Genomic DNA, 27,563 nt, shown 5'->3' with positions numbered 1-27,563 from the left:
TTAAGAAAATGTTCAAACTTTAACCTATGCAATATATCAAGTGCCTTATGGCAAAAAATGTTAACTATTTAAATATCATGTACTATATAGTATATAGATAGCTTATAAGCTTTGTTTTGGTATTTGCCATCTTATTCGTGCTATTAACAAAATACATGTGGAAGGATAATTATTTAGAAAGGGAAGTATTTATCATCATATCATGAAGGTTCAGTCTGTGTTAATGCTTTGCTAACCCCCAGAAAATTATAATAGCTACTGAAAAAAAGAATGTGTGTAGTTGCTGTAAGAAAGTTAAGGGGCACTAAAGTTCAGAGGGGAGCAAAGAAAATCTTAAAAACGCTGAAAGAACAGATGAATGGATAAAGCAGATGTGGCACATATATACAATGGAATATTACTCAGCCATTAAAAGGAACAAAATTGAGTTATTTGTAGTGAGATGGATGGACCTAGAGTCTGCCATACAGATTTGAAATAAGTCAGAAAGAGAAAATCAAATACCATATGCTAATGCATATATGTGAAATTTTAAAAAGCGGTACTGATGAACCTAGTGGCAGGGTAGGCATAAAGACGCAGACGTAGAGAACGGACTTGAGGGCCTGGGGGTTGGGGAGGGGGAACGGTAAGCCGGAACGAAGTGAGAGAGTGGCATGGACATATATACACTACCAAATGTAAAATAGATAGCTAGTGGGAGGCAGCCGCATAGCACAGGGAGATCAGCTCGGTGCTTTGTGACCACCTAGAGGGGTGAGATAGGGAGGGTGGGAGGAAGACGCAAGAGGAAGGGGATATGGGGATATATGTATACGTATAGCTGATTCACTTTGTTGTACAGCAGGAACTAACACAACATTGTAAAGCATTTATACTCCAGTAAAGATGTGAAAAAAAAAAGATTGAAAGAAATGCAAAGAGCATGAAAAAATTGAAACAAGGGTAGAAGGAACAACTTGCTCAGACTATAAAACTTAAAGTCTGCTACTATGTGAATCTCTTTAAGGGATATAACTAGAAACTATTGAACCAGCAGATTTTGATTTGTGGATAAAGTGACAACTTCTCCTTTAACTACAACTGTTTATGACAAAAATCTACAGGATGATGTGGAATTTGGGGGGAAAAAAGCATGTGATCTCTGCCATGTCTTTCCCTCCCTTGAACCTTAGCGATCTTTAGCTTTTAATCTTTCTATAAGAGTACTATGATTACATTTCTTATAACTAATATATGGGGCTTCTGTAAAAATAAATTAGGTTATGAATGTGGAAGCAGATACAGTTATAAAATCTCAATATAAACCTTGAGCATTGTTGCTTTAATACTTAAAGCAAACAAATCAACAGAAATTGAGGTTTAGCTCAAGCTGTGCAGAATCTAACAGAACAGAACGTACACTGCCTGAAATAACTGGGAACTTCCTAAAAGAGACAACAGCCATGGCCTTCCTGAGCCCTTATGGGATGTCAGATTGTCATAAGAGCTGTGGAAGAAAATGGCAGCAGGATATGGTGGTAGGGGCTTGCTGGTTGTCAGGGAAGGAAGGCCGCAATCTCGATGATACGGCAACATATTCAAGAAGCATTAAGGAGGGAAAGATGCCGGCCCTATAGATGTCTAGGGTGGCACATTCTGAACAGAAGGATCAACAAGTGCAAAGGCCCTGAGGTTGGAGCATTTATTTCTACAACTGTTCCCCAAACAGCAAGGAGGATAGCGTGGCTGGAATAAAATGAGTGAAAGGGAAAGTCATATAAGAGTTGAGATCAGCATCATATCTGAAATTATATGAGAAACCATTGTAGGGTTTTTGAATATAGGAGGGACATGATCTGAAAGTTTTTTTTTGTTTTTTTTTTGCGGTACGTGGGCCTCTCACCGTTGTGGCCTCTCCCGTTGTGGAGCACAGGCTCCGGACACGCAGGCTCAGCGGTCGTGGCTCACGGGCCCAGCCGCTCCGCGGCATGTGGGATCTTCCTGGACCGGGGCACGAACCCGCGTCTCCTGCATGGGCAGGCGGACTCTCAACCACTGCGCCACCAGGGAAGCCCAGCTCTGTGTATTTTTTCTAAACAGTATAAGCATCTGAAATAGGCCAAGAGACGTTGGATTGGCCAAAAAGTTCATTCAGTTAGTGAATACATTGTTCAATAAAGTTCTTCGTGAAAATGAAAAATGTTTTTTATTTTTACTTAAAGCTGAACGAACTTTTTAGCCAACGCAGTGTTTGTATACCCTCAATGACAAATACTAGGCTTAAGTTATGGGTAGTTATGTATCTATCTAACACTGGAAATTTCCAACAGTCCCAGTTGAATATAACTGTCAGACTGTTTTATCCTGCTAATTTGCAGAGTTTGCATTAGGGATCACGGTGTCATCGTTTAATGAAAATTTTCTTGGTATTAAAAAATCAGATGAGAGAGAAATATGTAATTGAACTCTGAATGATTGATCTACTTTTAGTATTTATTCTGGAGTTGTGGAGATCCGCATTTTAGAAACCAAATAGACTTACAGGTAAACCTTTACTTTTTATTTCATAACCGAGGAGATGAGATTTTCACGAAGCGGAATTATCATAATCCTTAAAAAAATATATAAGCATGGATTTTAAAGATAATATGGAAGTGTCTCTCTGACAGTGTTTTTTTTGTTTGTTTTGCAGGCTATAGGTTCCAGGCTTGCTGTAATTACCCAGAATATAGCAAATCTTGGGACAGGCATTGTTATATCCTTAATCTATGGCTGGCAGTTAACACTTTTACTGTTAGCAATTGTACCCATCATTGCAGTAGCAGGAGTTATTGAAATGAAAATGCTGTCTGGACAAGCACTGAAAGATAAGAAAGAACTAGAAGATGCTGGGAAGGTGAGTCAGACGGAGTATAATTGCTGACCTAAGTAGAGTAAAATATTCTAATCAGTGTCGTTCTGTTACAAGTACTTCCTGAGCTCCAGGAATGTTTTTATAACCATTCCTCAGAGCGGTCTTATTTGACGCTTGTTCAGCGGTTGAAAACTGAAGAAAAGTAGCAAAACAAATTCTTAGACCCACAGACTGACAACTAATTTTGTCAGGCTTTTCTGGTTTCAGGCGATTATCTTCACACTCCTCCCTCCCTCTTTCTCTGGAGCAAGCAGAAATCCATTGCTTTATTGAGGAAAGGAGACCCATTTAATTACATATGAGGGGGGGAGATTAAAAAAAATGGGCAAGTCTTAAAGGTATTTATTCTATCTGGCTTAAAGTATTATCATTCTTTCCCTTTCATACACCTCCTCCCTTCACGTTATTTCTGTTTACCCTTACCCTAATACTTTTTTTTGAGGGGCGGTGTTGTATACTTGTCTGTCTGTCTGTTGTTGTTGATTTGCATTTTGCATCTCTCTTTATTTTTTAAAGAATTTTTACTTTACAGTGGCGTATCGTTGATTAACAACGTTGTGTCAGTTTCAGGTGTACCGCAAAGCGATTCAGTTATACGTACACGTGTATCTTTTCTTTCTCAGGTTCTTTTCCCATTTAGGTTATTACAGAGTATTGAGCAGAGTTGTTTTGAACAAATGCTTATATGGCAATGGCTGTACTTCTCAGGGTGACCCTGTGAGATAGGTTCTATAATAGCTCCTTTTTCAGGTGAGGCTGTCACAGGCAGGTAATGCCACCAATGCCTTAGAGCTCGTGAGTTTAAGTTTCAGAGCCAGGATTCAAACCCAGACAGTCGTGCTCCCAAGTTGTGCCTCTGTTAAGAAACGAAGAGGTCTGCAGATGGCGGGACATAATCTGATATCATGTGATCTGTATCATTGTAGGAATGAGTGGTCAGAACACCCCCAAAACTGGGGCTACCATCTAGGATAGGGATACATCTATCAGTGGACTCTTCAAGGTTCCCAAGAGTCAGGGCAGGGACCCAGGCAGATCCAGTGACCCAGGTGTCTGAGGTACTTTGCCTCTGAACCAGGCAGCTCACGAATAGGAGGATGGAGGGGGTCCTGGAGGTTGGTTATTACCACTCACACTTTGTCCTCCACCTCCCTGCCATCTCCTCAGACATTTTACCCTGTGTCTTTGGGATTCCTTCAGGAAACTCCTCTGGACCAGCTTTAGTGCTTCTCAGTGATTGCCAGTGAGGGAAAGACCTCACGTGAGGTTTCCCTTCAGGCCATCAGAGTCCCGGTTCTTAGGTTCAGCAGGATGGTGCTGGCCCCCAGGTGTCTGGAGTCCATCCTGTGACTAGTCACTTCATTTAATCCTGTGCTTTGTTGGTTTCTCCCCTATGGTGTTGACTCTTCCTCTGATGAGAAGATGGAAAAAATGTGTATATAAAGAAAGTGCATTACTCTTTTATAGTGTCATTGTTCACTGAGATGTTCAGAATGTCCCAGAAGGGTCTTAGGTTGTTCGTAGGAAGAAGATGACCGATCGGAAGTTAATTCACTGCAAACCACAGGTTGGCACCTTCGAAGTGGTGCATCAGGTTTAAGAATCTGGGAGTTCTGTCAGAGGGGACAGGGGAAGGGGTGCAGACGGAAATAGATACATGTGAGTATGGCAGGTTTTCTGGGTAAAGGTTGGGGGTGAGGTGAATGTCCTGCTCCATTGGTGGTTCATGAGAGAGGAAACTGCAGGTAGGGAACGTGGTGGCTGCTGTACCAGCCGGTCCATGAAATAGTAAAAATCAACTCCCACCCGATCACCATTCTCAGGTTACCGTTTATTGCCTGTTTATTGTATACCAGCCATCCTGCTAAGAGCTCTACATGCATTACCTCATTTGACACTCTCCATAACCCTTTTGAATTATCCCTGTTAGGTAATAAAACCCAAGGTTCAGAGAAGTCACACACAGCAGCCTAACTGATCTGTCGGCTTTCTATATTCCTCTTACAGAAGGCACACTCCTCTCTTACAAACACAAACAAAATCACGCTAACCTTTAACTCCTGCAGTGGCTTTTTTTTTCACACACACACACACTGTATTTTATTTTTACAAGAGATAAATAAACTGACACCAAGCATTGTAAATGGATGACCACAACAAAAGCAACAATGATTGCAATTACCAAACACGAAACACTCTCATACTGTGTCATAATATTGACATTCAGTGCAGTCATCCTCCACGGTAACAGCTCCTTTACTTTGCAGTGAAAATTGATTTGTATATTTTTTGCCTCTGAGTCCTTGTGGGATTTTTTTTATTATTATTCAAACAGAAAGTCACAAAAACTATAATCATCCTCATCAGTTCACTCAGTCCCGTGTAATTAATTTTTTTCATGTTGATCTTTTGTTAGCACTTTTATGAATTCATCAGTTTTCCAGTAGAGTTCTGAAAATGCTTATTCATTCAGTTCAGCAGTGTAGTCAGTTACCAGAAACCTGTACTTGTCAGAGTCTTTTCCTTGAATTCCTTGAAGATGAAACCCTTTTATAGGAACATTTTTGCGAAAGCATCAGAGTACACCCAGAACTGTCTGTAAATGACAAAAGACTTAAAAATGACCACGGTTAAAGATTTGATGTAAGTTCATAATAATGCTGTTGAGAAGGAAATTTAGTTATTTCTGAGATATACATTTTCAAGTAATAACTAGAATTATGCCTTATAACATTATACCAGAACATATAAGATTTTTAGAAATTTCATGTAATGTCTGGAACATTTATATTAACATATTTCCATACAAATAACCCAAAGAAAGTTTAGTATGCGTTGTTTTTTTTGTTTTGTTTGTTTTTTTATACTGCACGTTCTTATTAGTCATCAGTCTTATCCTCCAGTGGCTTCTGATCACACTTGCAATAAAATCAGCCCTTTAATCCTGGGCATGACTCAGCCCCATGACTTCTCTGATCCTGTCTTGCACTAATGTTTCCCTCACCCACCCAGCTCTGGCCTCATGGGCCTTCTTTCAGTTCCTAGAACACTCCAAGCTGGTTCCCTCTGATCTTCATATCTCAGAATTATTACTCTTCAGAGATGTCTTTCCTGGCACTTGAATTAATCCCTGATACTTCTCAGCACTTTATTTCTTTCCTATTTCTTTATTGATTAATGGTCTGTCTTCCCTACTAAAATGGGGACCAGGACCATAATATCTGTTGGTTTGCCCTTAGAGGGACAGAGCAGGCCCAGGATTCCAGAGCAGGATTGTGTTATGTCAGAGCCAGCTGATAACCTCTACCTTGCCTGTGATCTGTGTTCCATCGATTTGTCACATTATTATTGACGAATGAACATTTTTATAGAATAGATGCTTTTTCTTTTTAGAAATAAAAGCTGTAATCAGTTTATTTGAGGGTAGGAAGAGAAGTGTGAGTTTTTTCTAGAAATATATATGTATTTTTTCCTTTCTTAAAAAATTGTTTAGTACATGATGGTTTCTGAGGAAAACTCAGTGCTATTTCCTGTTCTTGAATTACAAGTTCTCTCTCTCGATAGTGATTACTGAATCTCTATTTAAAAGTCTTGGAGCCACCCCCCCAAAAAAAATATATAAAAATAAATAAAAAATAAAAGTCTTGGAGCAAATGAAGCTGCAAGAATGCAGAGTACTAATTAATCCTTTTCCTAATTGCTTCATCGTGTGGCAAGATAAAGACAGTTGTTTAGTGATTATATTGTTTTACTGACTTTTCAAGGTCTGTAACTCATAAACTCTTTTATTGGGCTGTTCACTCTAAAAAGCAATGACATTTACAAACCAATCACAAACAAAACAGACCTGCCTTAGAAGAATGTGCGCAGAAAATATTTCTTAAAATCATTACACTGAAATTTACAGTAAAGTCTGTTTTTCAGCAGACATTGTTATAGTTTGTTGAATTTTCTTACTGATGCAAAAAACCTCTTTGTTTGAAGCCTCATAATTGAAAATATTTCTACCATGGGTCTGAACAAGGATTGTCTTTGGGGGTTTGACTGGAGGTCAATTTTTTCCTCTAACTTTTTGCTTTCTATACTTTTAGCATTTTCTAAAAAGAGTATATACTATTTTTATAATATGTAAAGAATTTTATAAAATATTTTGACATAAATTGAATCTGGACATTTTCCTGTATTGTTAGTAGCTTATGGTAAACATAGTACAATCTTCTTGGCCTGCTGGGTCAGAGTATAATATTTTTAACTTTATTTTTTAAATATCTTTTTGTTTTGAAGATTATGGTATTAATTTTTTTCTTCTAATATTTTTTGCATTAGTCTTTAAAACCAACAATGTCGTATCAAATATCCACTATTATCTTTGAAGTTAGGTATTTGTGTAGGATTCAGTAAAGAATAAGTAAGATTTTGGGTTTGTGATTTTTTGTGTGTGTGCTGTAAATCACTCTCATGTAATTGAATGTGTCTGTATTAGAATCAGTTCCGACCAGTGTAGAGGCCAGAGAAAGGAAGAACGTGTCAAACAATAAGGATAATTTCTCTTACTGATTTATAATTTAGACTTACAATTCTAAAAATTATTTCTCTTGGAATTAGAGTTAAGAAGAACGTGTTAAACAATAAGGATAATTTCTCTTACTGATTTATAATTTAGACTTATAATTCTAAAAATTATTTCTCTTGGAATTAGAGTTAAGAGGGACTTCAGAGACCCTCTTGTCCATCCTACTCATTTTACAGATGAGGAGAACAAGATAGAAGGGCATTTCAGGGTCGCATGCTGATGCAGGCTGAAATCTCCTTTTGTACGCTGATGTTTCTTGTATTTTCCATAGCTCTTTTACCCAGACTCCAAAAGGTGGTAAAGGATGTATTTGTCCTAGTCAAATAGCCTTGTTGGAAGTTAAATTCAATTAAAATATAGATAGAAACTTTCTGGAAAACCAATTGATAATATGTGCTGTGTTCCTTAAAAAGTAGTTTATTCCCTTTGACCTAGTAATTTAACTTTTAAGAACTTCTCCTAAGAAAATAATTCAAAAAAAAATTCAAAAAAAAAAAAGAGAAAAGAATTCAATATGGACAAACGTTTATGTATGAAGATGTTTATCACAGCATTATTTTTCATAAGAATTGAAAGCTCTGTTCAGCAGTAAAGGACTGCTTAGCTGGCTGGGATAGTAAGTGGCCCTTTAAACATCCCGTTGTTAATGTATGTTTAATGACCTTTGAAACGTCTCTTTATTTGTTAAGGTAAAAAAGAAGGCTATGGAGCCAAACATAGAACTTGAGCCCAATTTTGTTAAACAGGTATAGTTTAGAAAATAACAACATGTAAGCTATTATGTAAAATACACCAGTATGTCACTTTTCATTACCTTCCCTGTCTTTTCAATATTTTCCAAATATTCTTTAGTTGTCTCAAATGACAATTATACAGAGAAAGATATAAACATTATGTTTTATAGGTATTTTAATAATATTATAATTTAATGACATTATAATAACTTTTATATATATAATAATTATAAACTTAAAATGTGACCATCATAGAAGAAAGGGCACTGCAATGGAGATAAAATACGGAGTTCTTAGGTTAATTTTGCTACTGTAAAGCCATGTGGCTTTAGGTAAGGGCCTTCATCTGTTGAAGCTTCAGTTTCTCTTTCTGTAGAGGGGAGTTTGAATTAGCCCATCTTCCTTCCAGACCTAAATCTCGATTTGATAAGTCACTTGGTATCCTTTTCTATAGCAAAGACACTCAGGAGTCATAATAAATATTATTTAATATGTAATATGTAAATAATACTTATTAATAAAGTTAATTTTATGAATCTCTTATATGGAATTCAAACTAATTGCCACTGTTGGCCTTGGTGCCTTTAGTAACGGGACATTCTCTGTTACAGATTGCCACGGAAGCAATAGAAAACTTCCGAACTGTTGTTTCTTTGACTCGGGAGGAGAAGTTTGAATATATGTATGCCCTGAGTTTGCAGGTACCATACAGGTAATAACCACTGAAGAGTGGGAGGGGAGTATGGGAAGTTTTTCAATCACCAGATTTGTTTTCAGGAAGATTGCTTTGGCCAGAAGGTAGGGAACAAGTGGAGAGACTTCTAGAAGGGAACCAATTGGGAAGCAATTATAATTAATCCAAGAGAGGAATCACAAGACCTGACCTAAGGCAGGGACATCTCTGAGGCAGAGCCTGTAAGAGCAGATAACTGAGGGGAGGGGAGGGAGAGAGGATGTTGAGAATGACTCTGATACTAGCTACATTTGCATGACGATGCTATTATATGTTCCCACTGGGAATGAGTTTTTTGTGGAACATGAAATTTGAGGTATCTGTGGAGCCTGAGGGGTGGTCTTCCTGGGTACACCCTTCCTTCTTCTCTTTACCCTTCTCTCGTGCAGACCTTCTGTTCTTCCTTTAATGAACTCACAGTGAGGGCTCTAAAAAGTGATGTGAACATAAGCACTGAGTCTCTGAGTCTCCTTTCTTCTTTTATCAGTGGGTTTTCAAAGTTTTCAAAATGAGAGTAGAGTCTTTTTTTATGAAAAAAATTCACTTGAAATCCCAATATATGAAACAGATAAAAGCAGAAGTTGATCTGATTAAAGCAGGAGTAGGCAACCCACTCACCAGCCTCTCGCACCTCCACATCGCCCAGTTCCATGTGGATCAGAGAATCCACGTGTTAACTCCTTTGCAGAGCCTTCTCTAACTCCCCTAGAGGCTTAGTGCTTCTCCTTTCTTCCTTTAACACATGATTCATAAGGTACTTCCATTGCATAAATAACAATCCAACTTGACTCCTGGGTCCCCAAGGGCAAGAACATGCCTGGTTCCTTTGTGTTGGCCCTTCATGGTCCCTCGAGCTTGTGGTTTTGGGTCAACGTGTGTTGAACGAATGTTTACTGTAGAGTACGTACGTATTATATGTCCATGGGTGGGGGAAAGGGAAGGAATTTATTAATCCCTAACAAACTCTTCTTGTTGTCTTCGGCTTATTTTAACTTGACCTTAATGCTTTGAGGTGTGGTTACTTCTCCATTAAAGATGAAGACACTGAGGTTCAGAGACAAGGTATTTTCCTAAATTCTCACAAGTGGTGATGTGAGGACCGAACTTAGTGTTTTGGAGACGAAACCCATTTTTGTCTGCTACACCTTCATACCCCACTGCTAACCCATGAAAGGTTACGTTGTAAGGACTGAGAATTGAAAGTCAAGTAAGTTTCAGAATGTCTTCTTTTCAGAAACTCTTTGAGGAAAGCACACATCTTTGGAATCACGTTTTCCATCACCCAGGCAATGATGTATTTTTCTTACGCTGGCTGTTTCCGTTTTGGCGCCTACCTGGTGGCACATGGCATCATAGACTTTCAGGATGTTCTCTTGTAAGTATGGGGGTCGTCTTTACAGTTAACTCTAGGAATCAAACCGAGGCGCACATTTCATGCCTGGATAGAAAAGCTTACTGTGAAGCTTCATGAAGAGATTTTGGTGATTCAGAAGATGGCATTTTGCCTCTGAGTCTCCGTGTATTATCCTGGAAGCATCTCATTTCATTTGGGGAATCTGTGTCTGCCCTTCTCCCCGATGCTGACTCACACATTTGACCTTCTTGAATCCATGGCTAGCTGGGGTGGTGATTCAATGAGGAGTTTCCAGAAGGCCTGGGTGTTTTGGGAAGAAGCCTAACCCGGGGCCAAGTACCTGGTTCCTTTTAAAGGATTCTAAACAGGGCGGCCAAAGAATGAGTGTGGAGCACTGAGTTCTGAGAGCCCCGGAAGATTCTAGGATAAATTTGCTTTCTTTCATAAGAGAAAAGCAGTTAGAAGGTAAGAGCTGGAGAAATGCAGAAATGACAAAGGAAGCTCGATTGGAGTATCTGCCCCATCACTGTGAATGCAGACAATTGTACCTCAGTCAGGAGGAGAGAGACCTGGACTTAGCTAATATTTCTAAAATACTAAAATATGCAGTTTGGTAGTGAAAAACACGTGTAATTTTTCCGAGTGTCTAGGCTTGGTGATGGCTGAGCTGCCCTTTGATACCATACCATAATTAGTGGTGATACAGTTTTACATTTAAAGCGGCATCATCGAAGCCTGGGAATATGTGTTAGTGTAATATTTCCATCCTATTTAGACATTGACTTGTGCGTGCATGACAGTTTTCTCAGGATGACTCCAACAGAAGATTTAAAATTTCCACTCAACATCTTTCTGATAATTGATATGCAGGTGCTATTTATAACTATAACCAAAAGATCAAAACCAGGCACCATTGGCATCGGTGCTTTGATGAGATAATTATCTGATGTATCGCTTTACTCTGAGGTTAAGGTATTCAATTGATGGAAATTGCTGACTCTTGGACTTGCAGATTCGGAAAATCCATCTTCCAAGTAAGGAATAGGGGAGACCTGGCTGAAGAGCAGTCCATTTTAAACAGATTCCACAGGTCTAAATGATAACAAGACCAAGATGAACCATCTGTGTGATTTATGTAGAGCTATTAAAAAGAAAAAACACTGTGTGCTACATTAACTCAGGAATAGAGTGCAAAGGAATGGACCTGATGGACTCATGGCATTATTCTGGGAGATTCCTAATGTTACACTCACTGTTTAAAAAGGCTTTTTTTTTTTGGTTTTTTTTTTTTTTGCGGTACGCGGGCCTCTCACTGCTGTGGCCTCTCCCGTTGCGGAGCACAGGCTCCGGACGCGCAGGCTCAGCGGCCATGGCTCACGGGCCCAGCCGATCTGCGGCATGTGGGATCTTCCCGGACCAGGGCACGAACCCACGTCCCCTGCATCAGCAAGCGGACTCTCATCCACTGCGCCACCAGGGAAGCCCTAAAAAGGCATTTTGATAAACGTGTCCAGAGAAGGGCGGCTGAAATGTTGAAAATGAAGGGACTTACCAAAGATGCTAAGGGTTTTGAAAATAATATTCCAGTACTTTGAAGGGATGTATTATGCAAAAGGATGTACGTTTTTCTTGGTTTGAAAAGGAACTTTTTAACAATAGACTTCCTCAATCAAACTTCCTCCGTCCTAAAACCAAGGATGGAAGCTAGCTTAGGGGATGTGCCCTGGCACAAGCATTGAGAGCTGGACTTGACATTCTGTGAAGTCCTTCCCAACTTTAAGCTGCTATGACTCCCATGTCATAGATTAAGAACGCCGATGCAGGGAATTCCCTGGCGGCCCAGTGGTTAGGAGCTGGCGCTTTCAGTGTGGTGGCCTGGGTTCGATCCCTGGTGGGGGAACTAAGAACCTGCAAGGCGTGGGGCGTGGCCAAAAAAAAAGAATGTCGATGCGTCTTGCAAGCAGCGTGATAGCTGACTCTTTAAGGAACTCTCTGCGGTACAGTTCACAGGTTTTCTAAGAATCTGATGTAATCCAGCAGAACGCCTATATCCGTTATTGATTGCCACAAATAACGCTGCATGACAACCACCCACTATCCCCCAGTGACACATGATAACAAACATTTATTTTTGCCCTTAAGTTTGGGGGTTAGCTGGACAGTTCTGCTGATCTGGGCATAGTGGATCTCAGCTGGGCTCGCTCTTGTGTGCAATGGGTAACAGGCTGGTTGGCTGGGGCCCACGGCACTCTTCTGTCTGTGCCTTGTCCTCCAGCAGCTAGGTGGGCTTGTGGTAGTGGCAGGGAGAGAGAGAAACATGCACGGCCCCCTGAGTCATAGGCTTGGACCTGGCAACAGTCACTTCCTCCACATCCTGTTGGCTAAAGCAAATTCCAAGGCCAACCCAGATTCAAAGGGTAGGAAAACAAATTCTCCTTCCTCAGTGGAGGAGCTGCAAAGTCACAAGAAGGTGAGGACACAGAGAGAGATGAAACGTGGGGTCAATTTACAATCAGTTATACCGATATGAACTTATAAGGAAAAGTGTTTGGTTTTTTTTTTGAAACTTTTTGACTAACGTGTTGTGACTGTTTGAGACAGTGCTCTCTGGGTGTAGGAGTGTCACCTTTCTAGCATTGCAGTCCTAACTCTGCACATTTTGCCTTTGTCGTTGGCAGAGTGTTCTCAGCCATTGTCTTTGGCGCGATGGCTGTGGGTCAGGTCAGTTCATTTGCTCCTGACTATGCCAAGGCCAAAGTGTCAGCAGCCCATGTCATCATGATCATTGAAAAAGCCCCTGTGATCGACAGCTACAGCACGGAAGGCCTGAAGCCGGTCAGTTTGATGTTTTGATTATGTGATCTGCTCCTAACTGATGAATTTTAGTATTCTAAGTGGAAGTTTAATAAAATCTGTGCTTTTTTTATTTGGTGGTAATAAAATGAAAGTTCCTCTGTCCTTTTAGTTCCTTTTAGTAAATGCTGATAATACAAGTTAACGTCTAGTACTTTTGTAGAACAAAGCCACACGGATGTAGAAATAATGCCCATTTTATACACAAATCCTGCTAATCAGGTTTTATTATATGTAGGTGACCCTATTCTTGGGGAACAGATTTGAGTTTTCACATTTGTATTGTGTTAATGAGACATGCTATGAAAACACTGACCCTTTTAGATCTTATGTATTACATTTTAGCAGTTACAAATGAAGCCTGACTGTAGTACAAGTTCACTACCTTCTGATACCTCGCGGTAGAGAGGGTTGGCTATTGTGAATTTTCAGGATTGCAGTAATCAAATTTACTGTCATTGTTCTGATTTTAGAATACAGTGGAAGGAAATGTGACATTTAATGAAGTCGTGTTCAACTATCCCACTCGACCAGACATCCCAGTGCTTCAGGGGCTGAGCCTCGAGGTGAAGAAGGGCCAGACGCTGGCCCTGGTGGGCAGCAGCGGCTGTGGGAAGAGCACGGTGGTCCAGCTCCTGGAGCGGTTCTACGACCCCTTGGCTGGAACAGTGGTGAGCACACTTTTTTTTCTTCTTTTTAAAAAAAAATTTATTGGAGTAGAGTTGATTTACAGTATTGTAAATCACTCAGCAAAGTGATTGAGTTATATATATACACATATATTCATTCATTTTCTTTACCTGTATAGGTTATTACAGAATACTGAGTAGAGTTCCCTATACTATAGGGAGCATATACAGTAGGTCCTTGTCGGTTATCTATTTTATATGTAGTAGTGTGTGTATGTTAATCCGGGCTCATAATTTATTCCTCCCTGCCATGTTTCCCCTTTGGTAACCCTAAGTTTGCTTTCTATGTCTGTGAGTCTATTTCTGTTTTGTAAATAAGTTCATTTGTATTATTTTTTGAGATTGCTCATATAAGTGATATTATATGATATTTGTCTTTCTCTGTCTGACTTCACTTAGTGTCATAATCTCTAGGTCTGAGCACACTTTCTTATTTAGCTCATTTCAGTTTTTTCATCTTCTAAATGCCTAGATGTATTTTTTTTCAGTTTTTTTTTTTTTTGATGTGGACACTTTTCAAAGTCTTTATTGAATTTGTTGCGATATTACCTCTGTTCCATGCTTTGGCCTTTTGGCCGTGTGGCATGTGGGATCCCAGCTCCCCGACCAGGGACCGAACCCGCACTGGAAGGCAAGGTGTCAACCACTGGACTGCCAGGGAAACCCCTGCCTAGATGTATTTAATTCTCAACTATAAGCCGTGGCTTTACAAACTTTTAAACAGTAGTCCCACTTAAAGTCTGACATCCTAGATATAGTCTCCAAGCTGTGTCCACTGCCCCAGCCAACTTCTCCAGCCTTTCCCTCAACCCTGCTACTCTGCCTTCCTCTGCAAGCAGCCTTTTTACCAGCCATCCCCCTTCCCTTGGTTAGGTCTCAGTTTACATGAGCAGATGCAGGAAAAAAAGCCAGAAAGACAGAGGAGGGGTGCTGAGAGAGACTAGTAAGATGGAAGCCAGGGATGGGAAGGGTTTCAACCAGGAGGAGGTAGTCGGCACTGACAAATGCCGTGGAGAGATGGGGTAAGACGGAGACTGAAAACACATGGGAGGATTTGGCAATGAATGGGCTGCCTCTGACATTTCACAGTCTTCTCAGTGAAGTGATGGTGGTAGGAAACAGTTGAGCATGGCTGAGGTGTGGTCAGGAGGGGAAATGGAGACTGAGCGAAGTGTAGACTAGCTAGAAGATCAAAGGAGAAGGAAAGGAAAATAAGAGTGGAGAGGCAGAGCCCAGGGAAGATGTTTAGCATGGGGAATCTTGAACATTTTTATGGCTGAGGATGAGATAAAACCATTGATGGAGAGAGGGAATTCAAACATCTTCTAAGGAAAAAGAAAAAAAGCGAGATCAACAAATTTGGGAAACAGATAAAGAACATAGAGGGATTCTCCTTTGTTTCCTGAACTAAAAGAGTAAGTGAAGGGTCAGATTTATTCATGCAACATTCAATAAACTGTCAGTAAGTTCGTGTCAGGGACTGTCTTAGGTACTGGGAATGACATAGGAGTCTTGAAGGGAGTAGTGACATTTTATTACTGTTACGATTTTTTGGCCGTGCTGCACAGCTTGTGGGATCTTAGTTCCCCAACCAGGGATTGAACCCGGGCCATGGCAGTGAAAGCGTGAAGTCCTAACCACTGGACCGCCAGGGAACTCCTGGGAGTAGTGGAATTTTTTTTTTTTTTTTTTGCGGTACGCGGGCCTCTTACTGTTACGGCCTCTCCCCTTGCGGAGCACGGGCTCCGGACGCGCAGGCTCAGCGGCCATGGCTCACGGGCCCAGCCGCTCCGCGGCACGTGGGATCTTCCCGGACCGCGGCAGGACCCCGTGTCCCCTGCATCGGCAGGCGGACTCTCAACCACTGCGCCACCAGGGAAGCCCGAGTAGTGGATTTTTAAATGACTATAATGGGGACTAGGAAAAGAATCAAACTAGGTAGGAATGGAATTCAGAGGAAAACATTTTCATTATGTAGGCACTGAGTTACTGGTCAAACTCAGAGGTGATATTCAAAATATTCAACAACTGGAATGGGCCTGGGCACTGTCCATCCAGGATGGACACCTACTTTGGATAGTCAGACCGATGCTTGCCAGCTCTATATGGGCCCTACTTGCATTAATGATTGATGTGAAAAGAGAATTTTCATCCTGTAGGCCAGGGCCCTTTTCACTTCCCCACGGTAGTCACAGTTATCATAAATATTTCTTATTGTATTCACAGACAGTTATGCCTTTACTCAGTCCATTCTTTGACAGTTGTGGAAACTTTGTTCCTCAAGCTTTGTTCCTTATTTGTACTACCTTGTTTTATATCTTCTGTGAATTCTGACTTCATGCTTCAATTTCGTGGTTAAAGTTTGGGCAGAGAACTCTCAATGAAAACCTTGCTGACACAGGAAGCAATCAGAGGAGGAAATTTTAGCTCTCAGACACTGATCGTGGTCCTTAAGAGACATTTCTTAAGCAGTGTGTTAAATGTTGAGCTCTAATGAGTTACAGGGGATGGTGTCTGTCCTCAAAGATTTCAACTGAAGAGATGGAACATATCCTTCCATGAGTTCATTAAAGAAGATAGGCCTAGAGCTAGTTCTTAAGGGATAATTAGAGCTGGTTGCTTAAAGCTGTAAGGGTGAGCAATCAAGGCATCGTTCGATGAAAGAGATGACGTGAGCTGTGGCTGATGACTGATTTGTTCCCAATGCAGCATATAGGCCAGTTTGGCTGAAATAGCAGATTTAATTAGAGTCATGGTTCTCAAACTTTTTTGATGATAACCCACCTAGGAAAGACCAAAAGAATTCCCCCCCACCACCCTTACTACACTCACAGTCACTGTAGTGGGAAAAAACACTTGGCGTTAATAGTGTTGGAGTTGAAAACAACAATGGTAAACATACGTGCAGTAATTAGACAAGAAGAAAGTCAAGAAATGAATGATTATTCTCCGTGTTCATAAGCACAAGGGGAGCGAAATTTAAAACATGGACCGTATCGGTTATGGTTCAGTGTAGGAAACAGAAGCTGCTCTAGGTATTTCACGCAGATACATATTCAGTAAGGGGCATTCGGTGCTTACAGAATCACCGGAAGGGCTGGAAGAGTGGAAGTAAAAGTCAAAGTCAGCACTCCCAACATTCAAATCACAGCATCTCAGCTGGAGTCCTGTGGCCAGGAGGTTGTAGGAAATGATGCCAGTGTCACAGCTGCTCCAAACCTGAAGACACAAGACCAGTGTCTGGGTGTTGTAAAAACTCCCGTCTGCCAAAACACAGGTGTTAGTTTACCACGGCCTCTGTCTCCCAGATTTTGCACACTGCATCTCACCGGTAGAACCGCAGTTACTTCTAGAACCAGGAGCGAGCCTGGGAAACAGTTATTAGTCCTCCACTCCCTTGATATGTGGAAGGACAGACGCAGAAGAATATGGAAGTGAATGCTGAGTGTATAGGACAGTAACCATCTCAAGACAACACTGATCATGCCCTGAAAACAAAGTGTCCTCCTCCATTGCAGGGAGTACGGTGATCTGCTCCTGTGCATTTGCACTAGAGCTTCGAAATACTGCCAAGTGCTCCACAGCAGGCAGACCTCTTAGTGGAAGTGCCCTCGATACACATTAGTAAATGTGCCAGGTTTTGTTTATGAATGTCAGTTAGTGACCCTGAATAACTCAGTTAATAGGTTATTAGTTCTTTCTTTTTTTTTCTTTTTTCTTTTTGTTTTTTGCCACACCTCGTGGCATGCAGGATCTTAGTTCCCCCACCAGGGATTGAACCCACACCCCTTGCAGTAGAAGCTTGGAGTCTTTTTTTAAAAATATTTATTTATTTATTTATTTGGTGGGTTGCACCGGGTCTTAGTTGTGGCAGGTGGGCTCCTTAACTGCAGCTTGCCAGCTCCTTAGTTGCAGCATGCAGTCTTCTTAGTTGTGGCATGTGGGGTCCTGAGTTGTGGCAGGCCAGCTCCTTAGTTGTGGCATGCATGTGGGATTTAGTTCCCTGACCAGGGATCGAACCCAGGCCCCCTGCATTGGGAGCTTGGAGGTCTTATCCACTGTGCCACCAGGGAAGTCCCAAAGCACATGGAGTCTTAACTGCTGGACCGCCAGGGAAGTCCTATGATTTGTTCTTGTTGCCATAAAAAATGAGTCTATGCATTTGAGCATCATTTGATCATAATGATCATTTGAAGCAAGGACTTGACCCTGAGGAGGTCGGGAAATCCTCATGACCATCAACGAGCCTCGAATCACACTCTGAGAAACATTGACCTGAGCAGAGGTTCTCAAGTTGGTGTGGATCATAATGGCCTAGAGAGCTACTAGAGAACACAGCCACCCCGGCTCATTTATGAAGGTCAGGACCTAGCCTTTTCATTTTTATGATTTTTCCCAGGTGATTCTGATGCCAACCAGAGGTGGAGAACCTCTGAGCTGATAACTTTAAAAGGTTTAGATCATATTGTGGCGAGTCTTGCAAAACCAAGCTATGGAATTGTTCAGAGAGTGGAGTTTCCAAGTTTGGTGGGGCCTGAAAGTTATACAATTTCAGGGACTCTACTTGAAAGAATACAAAGTTATGAACACACAATTAGATATGAAAGTGAGTATTTCCTTCAAATGAGAAAAATTCACAACAAAATATTGAAACCTTAAAGATTCTGGTCCCTCTCCTTTTTAGGCAGGTTATCCTAAATGCTTACCCAGAAGAACTGGGCTCCCTTCCATCCAGAACACCGTTCAGCTCCCAGCATTTGCCTGCAAATGGGCGTCCTTGAATCTTAAGTTCATTAGCTTCACTGAGACTCACTCTGGTTTGAGTCTTCCCCCGACCTATCCTTTCTTCCCTTGCCGGCCCATGCTATGTGCTGCCACCAGAGTCCTCTCTCCCCCTTAGGACACAGTTAGCAGCCTGTTGTCTGGGTATTACCCAGTGGGTGCTGGGGCTAAGATGGAGACATTGCTCTTTTGAGGGAAGACAGAAAGTATTTTTCAATTCTGAGACACTGTGTTGCTAAAATCCAACCTGTAGTGTGTAGGTCCGATCCGAGCTCCCTCAGTCACTAAGAGTGTGACCTTGCACAAGTGACTTAACTCTGCTCATGTCCTCATCGGTAACATGGGGATTAAACTCGCATTTACCTCGCGAGCGTTGTCGTGAATATTAAACGAGAGAGGGCATGAGGTGTGCTTATAACAGGACCTATAATATAGTCGATGCTCAATATTTTATCTATGATTACCATTTCAGAGTCAATACATACAACAGGATAATACATATTTAACATTTGATTGTGCTACTGAAATCAGGTAGTAGATTTAAGTTTGGAATAGAGATAGCTCGTCATTTGAATTTAGCCTTTCATTGTTTTTGTTTATTTATTTGTTTTTTGGCCTTCCATTGTTATTGTCAGTGTGTTATTGTCAGTGTGTTACTTTAAGTTTTTATTTAGGCCAGTATCTTTTTTTTTTTTTTTTTTTTTATCCCGCCGTGCCACACAGCATGTGGGATCTTAGTTCCCCAACCAGGGATCAAACCTACAGCCCCTGAATTGGAAGTGCAGAGTCTTAACCACTGGACCGCCAGGGAAGTCCCAGGACCAGTATCTTCTGAGCAGTGTTCACTGACGCCCTGGACTTCCTTGGTCTTCCCTCAGAGGGCCATCTGCGGCAGCCAAAGAAGCTCTGCGTTGATCTTTTTATATTTGGTCTTCTCAACGGGTTTCCCCTAAGGAAAGGATTCTTTAGCAAACACAGGTTTTAAATAGTTTGTAGTTGCTGTGTGTAGCGTGGGGCTGAGGAGGCCCAAACGTCTTCTTGTATGCAGTGTGATGGAGAAGCTCATTAAAACTTGCTGGGATCAGTCATATTTGTCTGACTGTATTCGTTTGATGGTGTCTATTTTTTCTCCCAGGGGTATAAGCCTGGAAAAAAGTGTTTTAAAAAACTACTCTTTCTTTCCTCAGATTTCCGTTTTTCACACTGTTCCATCTAACAAGATCTGCTGTTTCGCCACATACCTGTATGGTTTTTCCTGCCTCTCTTCACTCTCTACTTTCCACCTTCACTTAACACTGTGAGGAAGCCTGGAGCATAGATGCTTGGAATAGTCTCCATGGCAACCGGGCTTGGTACTAATGAGGTCATGCGTGTGTTTTCCATCCATCCTTGCACTTGCCGGCTTCACAAACAGAAGCTGTCTTCCTGCAGCAAAGACTGTACCCTACCCCTGGCCAGCTGTCTCCCAGAGGCACCCAGCCAGGTACACGGGATTCAAAGTGTATATATAGCTCAGGACATACTCATCACCACTATTATAAACGCTCAAAGCTGAGTCACTGATGTCTTCTTCAGGGAGGATGAACAGCTCTCACTTGAATGCCAGCATTCTCTTGCAAAGTAGGTCTTCGGGGCAGACACATCTGCATCAGAGAGCAAGGATTATTGTCGACCAGGCTTTATGGGTATGCCCCAGGCTTCTGCAGGATAATCCAAGGGGAGACAGGTCACTAGAGAAAGGGCAGCCTCTCCCTCCAGCTCCTTTGGGTCAGATCCAAATCGCAGACAGTCCTTCATATACCCTGTGCCCAGCACTGTGCTCAGTAGGGTTCATACATGACTTCATTTAATCCTCAATTCTTTGACTTTAGGAATTATCATTCCCAGTTTACAAAGAAACTAAGAGACATTAATTCACATTCCTAAGATCAACAACGATTTAGAGATATAACAGCCACCTTCCGACGCTCACTTCTGTTTCATTTAAGTCCTCAAAAACTTGATCCTAACTAACAGGTCAGATCAGAAACGTGACCTACAAACCTATTCTACGGTATAGCAGTTAGTTATTTCCAATCTAATGGTGGCTACTTTTCCTGTGAAAAATCAGTGCATAAGAATAAGGATGTCAGAATACATCCCAGAATTAGAATGCATTTTATTAGCTTCCTGTGGCAGCTATAACAAATGACAGCAAATTTAGTGGGATGAAACGACACAAATTTATCTTAAAAATTCTGGAGGTCATGTGTCCGAAGTGGATCTCACTGGGCTGAAGTCACGGTGTCAGCAGGGCTCTGTGCCTTCTGAAGGCTCTAGGGGAGAATCTGCTTTTTTACCTTTTCTAGCCCGTGGCCCCTTCCTGCATCTTCAAAGCCGGCAGTGACCGGTTGAGTCTTTCTCATATTGCTCCACTGTGATACACACTCTCCTGCCCCCCTCTTGCACAGTTGAGGACCCTTATGATTATGTTGGGTCCACCTGGATAATCTAAGGTAACCTCGTCATTTTGAGATCAGCTGACGAGCAACCTTACATGGTAATTCCATCTACACTTGTGAATAACATTCGCAGGTTTCATGAACGAGAACATGGATGTCTTGGATGGGGGAGAGGTGCATTATTCTGCCTACCACATGCATAGGGTTGAAACAGAAGAAATATGATGGTTCCTCAAAGCATACAATTATGACCTTATTCAGTTAACCTTGACAAACCAAACGGAAAACAACAACAAAAGTCTCATAATAACTTGGCAGTCTTAGTGTATGAAATAACGATATTAATTTTGCTAAATTCAAAAAATGTGCTGGTTCTGAAGATGATCTGTGATCTCTTGTTTTCAGCTAATTGACGGCAAGGAAATAAAGCACCTGAATGTCCAGTGGCTCCGAGCACACATGGGCATCGTGTCCCAGGAGCCCGTCCTGTTTGACTGCAGCATCGGCGAGAACATTGCCTACGGGGACAACAGCCGGGTCGTGTCACAGGAGGAGATCGTGCAGGCAGCCAAGGAGGCCAACATACACCCCTTCGTTGAGACGCTGCCTGATGTAAGTCTCTCTCCAAATAAGGTACCTGGGAGCCTGTGGCAGCCCCCCTGGCCTATGCTTGTGACTTCAAAAGGGCTGGATCCCAAAGGTGAAATGAGCAACTAAAACACACGTCCACCTGTATACAAGCATCTGCCTGCACTTCCCATCCCCAGTGGATGCGATGTTTACCTGATCACCCGACTCACTCCCTGTGAGCAACCTTACCGAAAAATACATATGCCTGGGAGGCCTTTCCCTCCAAGTCTGGGTGTAGGGCCCACAGAAGCAAGAGTGACCCTCCCCCACCATTTCTCTCTCAACCTTCCTTCCTTCCGCCTCCTTGCCGCTCTCCCCCAAGCCTCAAACCTCCCTCTGTGGAGTCAGGCCAGGCCAGGGAACTGGCCCCGTGCCAGAAAGAAGGCTCTGAGGAAGGCTGAGCCATTGGAGTGTCATCTCTCACCATTGCACATTCCATGCGCCCCAACCTCTGCTTGTAGGGCTGATTATTGAAAACTTCCCTGGGCTGTTGTCCCACAGATGCCTTCTGAATTCCTCCTAGGAAGTTAGGTAAATGGAACCTCTTGCCCTCTCTTAAGCCTCTTAGCTCCTGTATTTTGCATTGCAATCTAGACCTATCTTCTCTAACCCACCCGCCCCCATTATCATAAGTTATGTTCTTTATTTTAAGGAAGAACTAAAATATAAAGCTCAGTAGCCTGAAACTGGCGGAGAAGGTCCTCTCCTCATGGGGAAAGATGGCAATGCCTTACGGCCCCAACCCTCTCCCAAGATTTCCTTTTCTGGAAGCTCTTCTTTGGATAACTGCTGTCACCACACATCATAGGCCCCAGGGAAGAGGCGTTGTCCACTCCCCTCCTTTAACCTTCTAGCCCATCTGTGGATAATTGGCCCTTCCCAAGGCTAGAACATTCAAAGCATGTCACTTTAATTCCCTTTACTCACGGAGAGGTCAGTGTTCTCAAAGTCTGGGCGTGGGCCAGAACATCAGCGTCACCTGGGATCTTGTAAGAAATGCAGATTTTCAGGCCTGATCCCAGACCTACTGAATCAGAAACTTGGAGGTAGGGTCTAGCAATCTGTGTTTTAATACCCCAGGTGATGCTGATGCAGGTAAAGTGTGAGAACCACTGGGCTAGGGGTTAACAAAGGCAAATACAGAGAGTAATTATTATCTAGCTTATGAAATATACCTTGCCCCTCTCACTTTTGTCTACCACCGGGACCTACCTTTCTGGGCTCTGGGCTCTGTCTACGTGTCTACGGAGCACACTTGTAGACATCATAAGTCTTTTCCTCAATGTCTAGACCTGGAAAGAGAAGGCAAAACCACTTAAGTCCTATTTTCTGTCCAAGGATCTACTTCTTCACCTGAGTGGTTCACACTAGGATTTACCTCACCCTGCAGGGGGCTGGTCTAGTTTCCTCCTCTCAGGGGTACAGCCCTGCCTTTATCTGCCTCAACAGGGTCGATACTGTGGCAGTGCAGCCTGGCAACCTCTGCACCCTCATGGGACTTGCTCCAGTGCTCTGGCCTCCCTGGTGGCTGCAGCTCTGGGCTGGGCCAGTCGCTAGCATCTGCCGGAACCTCCCCTGGGCTCGCTTACTCCACCTGCAGGTGGAGAGCTCTATGTTGAGTGCCATAGAACTAAGGTTGCCAGAAATAGCAAGTGAAAATGGGCAACCCTACATAGAATGGATTTTTTTTAAATTGAAGGGTAGTTGATTTATAATGTTGTGTTAATTTGTGCTGTACAGCAAAGTGATTCAGCTATATATATATATACACACACACATTCTTTTTTTAATATTCTTTTTCATTATGTTTTATCATAGGATACTGAATATAGTTCCCTGTGCCATACAGTAGGACCTTGTTGTGTATCCATTCCATATATAATAGCTTACATCTGCTAACCCCAGCCTCCCACTCCATCCCTCCCCTCCCCCCTTCCCCCTTGGCAACCACAAGTCTATTCTCTATGTCTATGAGTCTGTTTCTGTTTCGTAGACAGGTTCATTTGTGTCATATTTTAGATTCCAGAAATGTATAAGTGATACCATAATGGTATTTGTCTTTCTCTTTCTGACTTAACTTCACTTAGTATGATAATCTCTAGTTGCATCCATGTTGCTGCAAATGGCATTATTTTGTTCTTTTTTATGGCTGAGTAATATTCCATTGTATGCATGTACCACATCTTCTTTATCTATTCATCTGTTGGTGGACATTTAGGTTGCTTCCATGTCTTGCTATTGTGAATAGTGCTGCTATGAACATAGGGGTGCATGTATCTTTTTGAGTTATAGTTTTGTCTGGATATATGCCCAGGAGTGGGATTGCTGGATCATACGGTAATTCTATTTTTAGTTTTCTGAAGAACCGCCATACTGTTTTGCATAGTGGCTGCGCCAGCTTAACATTCCCACCAACAGTGTAGGAAGTGGAACATGAATTTTAAAGTCAAACTCTGGATGTCAGAACCAGAGCCCACAGTTTGACTAATATTTCAGCCTGGCAAGGACCTGAAAATAAAAAGATAATATGGTTTTTTTAGGTTACCCATTACATTTCTGCTCTCCCCTACATACCCTATTAATTCCTGTCCTGTTGTCACATTGGATACTTAGTGAGCATTATCTGCTCTGGGAAACAATATGTGAAAATTTTCAGGAGAACTCTGAAAACAAAAGTCAATCAGGAGATTTCAGCTTTTCAAGTTAGATATCAAATAGAGTTTCTTAGCATCCATTAAAATTGTTGAAGCTTTGGAAATAGTCTTATAAAAACAGACAACAAAAGGCTAACATCCCAAGAATTTCTTCCCTTCCTCACTTTTTTTTAAAAGGATATTATCATAATCGACATTTTATTTTTTTTAACATCTTTATTGGCATATAATTGCTTTACAAAGGTGTGTTAGTTTCTGCTGTATAACAAAGTGAATCAGCTATACGTATACATACATCCCATATCCCCTCCCTCTTGCGTCCTTCCTCACTTTAAAATAATGCAGAGAGCATCACCTGCTGGTTATAAATAAAATGAGTTTCAATTATTTTATTATGCATAGCCTGTTAAAATCAAATTTCCTTCCTCCTACCAATCTTTGTCCCAAATGCAATGAAACCAGAAGGCTGGAAGAGCCTCACATTGCAACAGTCATCTTCCTCGTAAATATGTTGACTTGTCTACACTAAAGCATAACTTTTAAGACCCAAACGTCTGTCTTCAAGAAGAGAGGTTAATCCTGCCATTCAGAGCTATGTTTTTGTTGTTTAACTCTCCTTCAACCCATTCTTAGCTTCTGAACCTAAACTTTTTTGTGTATGTGGAAGTGGTTATCCTATTTTCTGCAAGCACACTCTATTTCAGAACTTTATCAGTTCTACTCTTCATCATAACAAAACCCTATTTACAGAAATATAACACCAGAGTAGGAGACAAAGGAACTCAGCTCTCTGGTGGCCAGAAGCAGCGCATTGCGATAGCTCGTGCCCTTGTTAGACAGCCTCGTATATTGCTTCTGGATGAAGCTACATCAGCTCTGGATACAGAAAGTGAAAAGGTAAGAATTTAACGTGGACTCATTCACACTTGAAGCAGTTGTCCCTTAAAAGGTTTTAAGTTGATGCTTCTGTCTTCTACAGTAGAGAACACAATTCAGCCAGATACTGAGTTTTGTTACTTTCAGTGGAATCTAAACACTTTCGGTAGCTGTCATTCAAGAGAACTAAGATGAAACAAGGCAGATTAGTCTTATAACACTTGTGCTCCAAAAGTCAGCCCCGGATCACTTTGTATTGATCTAAGAAGCTGCATTCAGGAGCCATAGTCCCATTTCTACTGGCAGCATCTCCTCAACAACTATATAAAAAAGTGGAAGCACAGAACAGTGTTAAAAGCTGACTGTACTTGAAGGTAAATACTAGCAATTGTTCTCAGTTTGAGAAGAAGTGGAGTGTTCAGGTGTCTGAAAGATAAACTCATTCTGAGTTTTTTTTTATCTTAAAAATACCAAAATTCAAGGAGGCTGTGTTCGGCCTGTGCTCAGGCTTCCTGTATTTACTGTAGTGCTAGACCAGAAGGATGTCACAAGGCTGGGCACACTACTAAGTGCTTCTAAATGATTGCATAGGCTGTATTTATAGTCATAACTCTGAGATAAACCAAATTAGGATTCAGTATTCTTCTGATACGACAGATCCCTTGCTTTGTAAAATCTATGTTATATTCCATTGACACCACTGTTAAAGAGGCACGTATCGTTGGAGAAATTAATTGTGAGGCTTGTTATGGAGGAGAAATTCAAGGGAGTGGATTATTATGATCAGAGTTAATTTGTGTGATTATTGAACAGGTTGTCCAAGAAGCCCTGGACAAAGCCCAAGAAGGGCGCACCTGCATCGTCATCGCTCACCGCCTGTCCACCATTCAGAATGCAGACTTGATAGTGGTGTTTCAGAACGGCAAAGTCAAGGAGCACGGCACACACCAGCAGCTGCTGGCACAGAAAGGCATCTATTTCTCCATGGTCAGTGTCCAGGCTGGAGCAAAGCGCTAGCGAACTGTGACCATATGAGCTATTAAATATTGCCTAATATTTGTGTTAAAATATGGCATTTAATCAAAATTGAAAAAGTGAGCACCTCCTGAGAAAACGATGTAGAGTTACTTATTTAACATTTCCTGCTGCAGTGGAAGATCATTCCACCCAGTTCAGAGTTTTCAGAGACTATAATTGAAGGAACAGAAAGAAACAGCATCAGTTGGAGAAAAGTAATGGTTTTAATTGCATTATAAAATTTATAGAATCATTCAAAGTAGATTTTGTTAATAAAGTGTATAATTTTTGTTTATATTTTCTTATTCAGACTGTAACTGACTACCTTGCTAAAAGATTATAGAAGTAGCAAAAAGTACTGAATGTTTGTGTAAAGTGCCTATAATAAAACTAAACTTTTATATGACTGGAGTCATCTTGTCTAAAGTGCCTGTAAATCTATCGTCTCCCAGTTGGACTACTGAAGATCATTTCTGCACTTTAAAAAAAGGACTTCTTTAAAAACTCTCATTAATTTTTGTAAGAATGGTTAAACAGTGTAATAATTCCTATTGTACATGTCTTTTCACGTTGGGTTCTACAAAGCCATCTGGCTTCATTCTTCTTGGACTTGATCCTGCTGATTCTTGCAATTCCACTTTATGCTGGCTGTCAAACCAACCACATAGATCAATACAGGATTTTAGGGGCTGAGATGGGGCAGAGGATGGACAATTGTGAAGTGTATACTCTGATGTACATTGAATATCTTGCATTGCTCTTATAGGATTTTAATACTTTTGCATTTTTAAAAATACAATTCTTTTTCTGTTTTGATAATGCATCACTTTTCCCAGTAATTGGTCTCTTCCAAAGTTGATCCTTCTGGCGGCAGGTGATTAAAATGTGCCATAAGTTTAAATACATCATCATGAAAACATGATGAAAAAGGAGAATATCACCAGAAAATGATACTCTGACTATAAAAAGAGAAGCCAAAAAGCACTATAAACATGATTGAGAGTCACAAGCTGGGAGCAGTATTTGCCATATTTATTTTAAATAATTGGTATTGTTACTATCTAAAGAATTTTGAAAGGAAGAAAATGCCATCACCTCCAAGGAAGAATTGGCAGAGGACATGGTCCAGTAAATCCCAAAGAAGAAATTGAGGAGAAGGAAAGTGCACACTCTCAAAGAAATGTAGATTAGATCAACAAACCCTTGAGGGGTAACATGAGCCCCATGGCGGAATAAGACATCCTTTGTTTCTCCCTCAAGGACATAATTTGGCATCCAAGCACAGACAAAAGTACCTTTTTGGGAGTTGTGGGATCCAGCATCATATGCCA

The 27,563-nt window shown here is 41.4% G+C and overlaps 1 protein-coding gene across 3 annotated transcripts in view; it reads left to right on the top strand.

The window, feature by feature from the left end:
- The window catches only part of ABCB1 (ATP binding cassette subfamily B member 1), a 102,357-nt gene extending 75,719 nt beyond the window's left edge, over positions 1–26,638 (top strand). For all 3 annotated transcript variants that reach the window (XM_067746120.1, XM_067746119.1, XM_067746121.1), the window contains 8 exons: positions 2,675–2,878; positions 8,815–8,915; positions 10,171–10,311; positions 12,969–13,125; positions 13,617–13,814; positions 21,461–21,667; positions 25,090–25,236; positions 26,029–26,638. In XM_067746120.1, coding sequence (XP_067602221.1) covers positions 2,675–2,878; positions 8,815–8,915; positions 10,171–10,311; positions 12,969–13,125; positions 13,617–13,814; positions 21,461–21,667; positions 25,090–25,236; positions 26,029–26,232 — 1,359 coding nt within the window. In that variant the 3' untranslated portion in view covers positions 26,233–26,638. The remainder of the gene's footprint in view (positions 1–2,674; positions 2,879–8,814; positions 8,916–10,170; positions 10,312–12,968; positions 13,126–13,616; positions 13,815–21,460; positions 21,668–25,089; positions 25,237–26,028) is intronic.
- The last annotated feature ends 925 nt before the right edge of the window (positions 26,639–27,563 follow it).

Source organism: Pseudorca crassidens, chromosome 8 (genome assembly GCF_039906515.1).
Source record: "Pseudorca crassidens isolate mPseCra1 chromosome 8, mPseCra1.hap1, whole genome shotgun sequence".
Taxonomy (NCBI): Eukaryota; Metazoa; Chordata; class Mammalia; order Artiodactyla; family Delphinidae; genus Pseudorca; species Pseudorca crassidens.
The sequence above is the reverse complement of the archived record's forward strand: the minus strand, read 5'-3'. Positions and strand labels throughout refer to the sequence as shown.